The sequence below is a fragment of the Cataglyphis hispanica genome, chromosome 17 (genome assembly GCF_021464435.1).
Source record: "Cataglyphis hispanica isolate Lineage 1 chromosome 17, ULB_Chis1_1.0, whole genome shotgun sequence".
NCBI lineage: Eukaryota > Metazoa > Arthropoda > Insecta > Hymenoptera > Formicidae > Cataglyphis > Cataglyphis hispanica.
The window spans coordinates 5,253,549-5,260,219 of record NC_065970.1 but is presented as its reverse complement, the minus strand read 5'-3'; the positions used below and the strand labels follow the sequence as shown (position 1 = coordinate 5,260,219).

Below are 6,671 nucleotides of genomic sequence, written 5' to 3'. Positions count from 1 at the left end.
CCTGTATATAAATATATAAGATATTTTTTCCGAAGTTACTTTTCTATAATTATTTTGGACGCATTATGCTCATTTGTTTTATCGCAATAAAGATCTTATTCTTTATATGGCAACGCATCTGACAATGCATCATATGCGTGTAAAAATCCAAGTGACGTCACGAGCGATCTTTACGGTCAGCGCAGTCCCACCTCGCGTCTTTATGTCGGAAACTTGTCGAGCTGTAATCCGGACTCATTCTGGTTCACATCATCGACAAATGTATGTGACCTGTAACAAAATATTGATATCATCAGTCGAAGAGGTAGATAGCAGGAAAGACTGAGCAAGCAGGTAAAAACTGTCGTATCTTTTCCAAACACGTGCATTCTATATTTCGTTATTAAAATAAAATTCTCATTTATAACGCTTCTGTATTCTTGAAGACGAGACTATAGTAAATGCACATAGTATAGTAATTGTACAAAAGCATGCATAGAATGCATGCGAGGGCGATCATCATCCCTGGCGTTATCTGCGCGCGCTATCACTTCCTTCTCGTTATAAATATTTTAAGCGTTCTATGACATATATATATATATATAAATATATATATATATAAATATATATATATATATATATATATATATTCTTATTTAAAACATTTTAATTGATTTTGACAGTTTAATTGAAAAATGGAAGAAAAATACAGCATAAATAATATATTATGAATAATATTTGTTGTATTGAATACTTAAAGAAATATGCTACAATCCTTTCTATAATAAAAATTTTATGCTTGTAATTATTTTATATGAAAAATCACACAAAAGAAAGAAATTTTACTTTTATTATTAATTTTAAATAAAATTTATGTATTAATAGGAACTAAAATTCAGTCACTGTAATTTTTTCAATGTAAAGAATTAAAACGTAGAAATCGATAAAAGAAACAATGAAAAATTTAAATATTTATTATAATGATTTGCGAAATATCTGTTACATATACATATTGTAATAGTTACATATATAATAATAATTTGAAAATATAATATTTTATGTGAAAATTAATCCTTTTTCTTCTTTTAGAAATTTTTCTTCGTCAATATTTAATTAAATGCAAATTTATTACGCAGAATTTATTACTATTATGCAAATTTGTTAATTATTTCGAAATTTTCATTAAAAATGTTAAATTACTTAAATTTTCGATAAGAAATACAAAAGCATTTATTTTTCGCAAAATACCAATAATAATTTGGAAATATAATGTTATATGTTCTAAATTTAATAATATTATGTACGTTTAGGGAACGTTTATGCAACTAACATGTGCTATCTGGAACTATTCTATATCTAAAAGTATCTGCGTCTTACTCACATGAAAAATTTACATGGTAGTAATAAATGAAACGCTAATGAGCGAATTGAGATACATAAAAAAACATATTTCCACACACACATAAATCCGCACACATACAATGGTTATTTAATATTATAGGTATTTCGCAAAAAAATAAACATTACTGTTTCTTATCGAAAATTCAAATTATATTATTAATAATAATTACAAAAGATATATTATTTTTGCGGCAAGCATCAACGTTATCGCAATTGCAAATTTACATATAAATTTGCACATGTTTTAGAAAGCATTTAGATAGGAATGTGCGACGTGCGCTTTAATGAACTGAAAGTAATGCAGATGTTAAATTGTTTATCAGCACAATTCCAGCAGCTTTATCCTATGACGTAATAGGCTCAAGTATAGCGGTATAAGTACAGAAGTCTGCGCTTATTGCCGCTTTTTAATTAACGCCATTCATCATAAATGTCTGTTGATTAAACCAGCAAATTAAACTGGTGTTTTAGCAACAAATTTTTGCCGATTATGAGCATCATTAACGCTTTCAAAATGTTTTTATTACTGTGCATAAACATTTTGTTTTTTACGTGCAATGCGGCAACCCCTTTATGCAGGGATGAAAACAATCAGATTGTCGATTGGTAAGTGCATTTGAGATATTTATATCTTACATAAATTTTAGCAATTTTTAAAAGATAAGATCAATTGTCGGGAGTTATAAAAATTTGCTACAAATTCCAGAATAGATTTTAAAGAATTGTAAATAACTATATTTTATAATAATTAATATCAAGAATTTCATGCATATATAACTTAATAATTTAATAATTGAGTCAAACGTTTACATACACACACGAACACATACATACGCAATAAAATATTTTCTACAATAACGTAAATATGTACTATTTCTTAATAAATTTTGAATAAGAAGTAATTATAGTTTTAATGCATATTGAGTTTAATTAATGAACAATTTTATGGTTTTCTATCTATTTTACAACTTTCATAATTATTGTGTTTGCTACTAACATTGATAACAATCTAATGAATAATTATTGCAATTTTAGGTATGTACTTTACAAGTTACCAAAGGTATCACAGAGTAGCAATCCTACAATTAGAAATGGATTAGCGTATTTATATATGACCAATAAAACTGTTGACAAGGGTTGGCAATTATCTGCAAAAAAAATCAGCGATAAGGATTCTATACCGGGAAATACATTAGCACCTTTATATAATGATGTAAGAAAAAATAAATTATATCATAAACGTATATTTCATATTAATATACATATATCTATTATATTTGATAGATATTTTATTTATATTTATTTATTAAATAAATTATATACTAAAATGCAATTTTTTGTCCTGCGTAAAAATTCTAAACTTTTTATTAATTTTAATTGCAAGTGTACAAATTAATTGCAAGTGTACAATAATTTTTAATTTAATAAATTTTAAATATATTTATCAATTTTATATATTTAAAAAATTTTTCTTTTCAAAAGTCATAATACTGCGAAATTTTATATAATTTTGAAAGAAAAAACGGATTTTTAATTCATATTATTTTTTATAGTAGGCAATATTTAATGTTACTTAAACTTTTATGTTAATTAAATGTAATAATTTACATGATTAAACTTAGTCAGAGGCATTGAAGGCTTTCTGGATCTTGTATAATGATGATCCGCCTAATAGACCTATCAATGGAAAATATGGTCATGCGAAGGGCGTTGTAATGACGAATATGCAACAAGGTTTCTGGTTAATACACAGTGTGCCGAATTATCCACCTCTACCCAACAGCGGCGATGACACAAGACGAGTATGCAGACAATTATAATTATAATTAATAATTATAATTATGATTAATTATTTTAAATATATCAGAGTGCCGACTATTTTCGATATTCAATATTTTTCGATATTCAATATTTGTTACGAAACCATATAGTAATTTTTAATATTTATACTATAATTATTAATAATTTATTTATATCATTTATTAATAAGGAAATTATAAGTGGACTAAATAATAATTGTTAATTTTTCCAAATTAATAGTTTTTTTTCAGCAATAATTTGTATGATCGCGTTTAAGGAATTTTCTAAAATCTGTTAATATTATCATTTATTTCTTCTCTAATGTTTTTGTAATCACTATTAATCATTTTGTAATCATATTTAATCATTAGGAACATCTTTATTATTCAATTTTCTTACTTAATCTTATTCGATATCGTATGAGTGATATTATAGAGACGAAATCCTAAGAAATCTTTAAATAAGAGAAATATACTTTTTGAATTAAATTCCTTAGGGACAAAACGTGCAAGAGAATCCAACTCCGGGAAATCGGTCTGAATACGATTACCCATCATCCGGAGAGAATTACGGACAGAGCTTTCTATGCATCTCCATGGACAGCGATCAATTCGACTTGATTGGTCAACAGCTGATGTTCAATCAGATAATAGTATATAAGAGAAATATACCTGTCACGTTCGCTGTGTCATTTCCGATGCTCACGGACGCAGCCAATCAAAAGCGCGTCAGAAAAGCACCCTTCTCCAGCAAAGCGATATTAAGATCATCCAGTGATGTCAAATTTTTATCATTTGCCAAGAGCGACAAATGGCAGAAAGGTATACGCATCTATAGAACTTGTTTGTTTTTTAATTTATTTTTAAAAAATATTTTTTTTTTGTATTTTATTAGCAATATTTTTTTTTCAAATGATAAATATCTAGACATATATTTCTGTCATATTTTAAAAACTTTTATTTTTACTTTCTGGCTGTTCAGTTTGATTAGCTACGATTGGCAGACAGAGCCAAGATATTCTCGTATAAAATTGATATATTTTGCTATAATCTTATAGATTATAATAATTAACATGTTTTTGTCAACATGTTAATTTATAGATTTATACGATGATTTTGTCGCACCAACTTTGCGATCTGATTTATTCGCGGAAACGTGGTTGAACGGACGGGGTAGATTACCATCAGATTGCGAGCACACAAAGTAATATTCTTGTTCTTTTTCTATTGTTTAAAAAATGTTTACATCTGTTCCTGAAGTTAAATTGTTGACTCTTTTGCAGAGTATACAATGTCGTGTCTATTTCTTTGCAAAAGTTTGATATTGATTTTAAGAGCAGCCGCGATCACTCAAAGTGGGCGGTGGCAATTGAAGGTAAAGTTAATCAAACTTGGACCTGCATCGGTGATATCAATCGAGCGGTAAGTATGCATCTTTTATACACAAAAAAGCCTTATATTTTAGAAGGAAATCTTGCATCAATTACATTACCAAATTGTATATATGTATATAAAGCAAATAGAACAAAGATTAATAAAATTAATTTAAGAAAGAAATGATCTATTAAAATATATTCTGTGTTATTAAAATTGATTAACTAAATTGATCATTTATTTTTTTCTCATAGATTTTCACAAGTCACTTTACGAATTTCAAAATATATTTCTTTTCTATGTCTATTTCATGAGGATTAATTTAATTTGTTTAAAAAATATATGCTTCATTAAATTTCGTATTTTATTATGTTTCAGGATACTCAATACATTCGAGGTGGCGGAACTGTCTGTTTAAATCACCGGAAAGTCTGGGAAAATTACCGGCATGTCGTGAATGATGTGGAACCATGTCCCAACAAGCGCTATGAGACAGTTTTAGTTTAACAAATTTATTTATAATTTTGTTTAAAAGAATAATGTTGAAAGATTTGATTACAAGAATAATAATCATTTTCATCGTTGTTCATATAAATAATACATCATTGATGAATTAAAGAAATGTATATGTCAAAAGAATAATGTGTATAATAGTTTTAACATTTTATACACAAGATACTTTTTCTGTAAAGAGAAAGAAAGAGAGAGAGAGAGAGAGAGAGAGAGAGAGAGAGAGAGAGAGAGAGAGAGATAAATAGAAAGAGAGATAAATAGAAAGAAAACTCATCTTACATTTCTGACAATAAAATAATGTAATTTTATAAGAATACATTCTGTATATGCTTCCTAAAATCTTATATTGATAAATTTTTGATAAAATATGTTATCGACATATATGTATAATATGTTATCGATATGTATGGATAAAAGTAAATACTTGCAATGAGTTATTGTACCATACATAAAAGGTCACATTATTACTAAATATACAAACAGAATAATTAAATTTGATATAAAGTAAAAAATTATAGATGCCAAAAAAAAAAAAATTTTTGACTCAATAATTTCCCAATAATATAATTATCTGAAAAAAATAAATATTCTCTCTTTTTATTTTTCACTTTGCATATATGTTTCTACATATAAAACTTTATTTATAAATTTGAATTAAATTAACAAGCACATGCGACAATTGAAACTAATTACAATTAATTAATTTGTTATATATACAGGGTGTCCCGAAAATTTTGACACACCCGAAATATGAAGGTAGATTGGGCCAAACTGAGTTGAAAAGTCCTGTACCATTTTCCTCTATAACGCTTCAGAAAGAAGTTATTATTGAGTAAAATCTGGCTAATCAGCGCCGATCTTTAGTCGGACACATGTCAATGAGTCGCGCGCCTGGGTGGTGCGCCGCTGTAACAGCTCAACGCTCACGCACATTATCAGGCGCGTGGCTCACCAACATGCGTTTGACTAAAGATCGGCGATGATGGGCCAGACTTTACTCAATAATAATTTCTTTCTGAAGCGTTATAAAGGAAAATGGTTCAGTACTTTTCGACTCAGTTTGGTCCAATCTACCTTCACACTTCGGGTGTGTTAAAAGTTTCGGGACACCCTGTATATATATGTCCAGGGGCAGTTTTCACGACACTTTCTTATATGAAGAGGCAATTTGGCTACATTTGGTAGTTTTGACGACCGTCGTCAAAACTATTGCGGTATTAAGGCAACTATGACGACAATCGCGAAATCTACCTATATACTACTAAAATATTGGAAATTTAATTTCGCTTATATAATTGTATATATATCTAATGTTATTATTCGTATACTATTATTTTCGTTGTTATATAACAGAATGTATTTTTTGATGATAAATAGAAGTTTATTGTCAGTAGCAATATATATTTGTTATTTTGTCGTCAAAACTACCAATCTGCAAAAATCATTGTGATATAAAGATAATTATAGCGATAGTCGTAATATCTGCCTTTCTTATCGCGATAGGAATACAGGGAATCTATATAATTTTGCTTGATAATTATATATATATATATATATATATATATATATATATATATATATTATATATACGTCAATCGATTAGTT

At 27.5% G+C, this 6,671-nt stretch overlaps 1 protein-coding gene across 1 annotated transcript; it reads left to right on the top strand.

Moving 5' to 3' along the window:
* The first annotated feature begins 202 nt into the window (after positions 1–202).
* Positions 203–5,198, top strand: LOC126855981 (plancitoxin-1). Its single transcript, XM_050604127.1, has 8 exons — positions 203–333; positions 1,852–1,986; positions 2,416–2,593; positions 3,003–3,182; positions 3,677–4,001; positions 4,281–4,383; positions 4,463–4,601; positions 4,932–5,198. Exons 2-8 carry the CDS (start codon positions 1,871–1,873, stop codon positions 5,058–5,060), a joined length of 1,170 nt encoding a protein of 389 aa, XP_050460084.1. The 5' UTR covers positions 203–333; positions 1,852–1,870; the 3' UTR covers positions 5,061–5,198.
* The last annotated feature ends 1,473 nt before the right edge of the window (positions 5,199–6,671 follow it).

What these genes read in the sequence shown, in the direction of transcription:
- LOC126855981 (XM_050604127.1), top strand. Translation starts at nt 1,871, where the DNA reads ATGAGCATCATTAACGCTTTCAAAATGTTTTTATTACTGTGCATAAAC. An exon ending in AACAATCAGATTGTCGATTG is followed by an intron (nt 1,987 to 2,415) that starts GTAAGTGCATTT and finishes TTGCAATTTTAG; the next exon opens with GTATGTACTTTACAAGTTAC. An exon ending in TAGCACCTTTATATAATGAT is followed by an intron (nt 2,594 to 3,002) that starts GTAAGAAAAAAT and finishes GATTAAACTTAG; the next exon opens with TCAGAGGCATTGAAGGCTTT.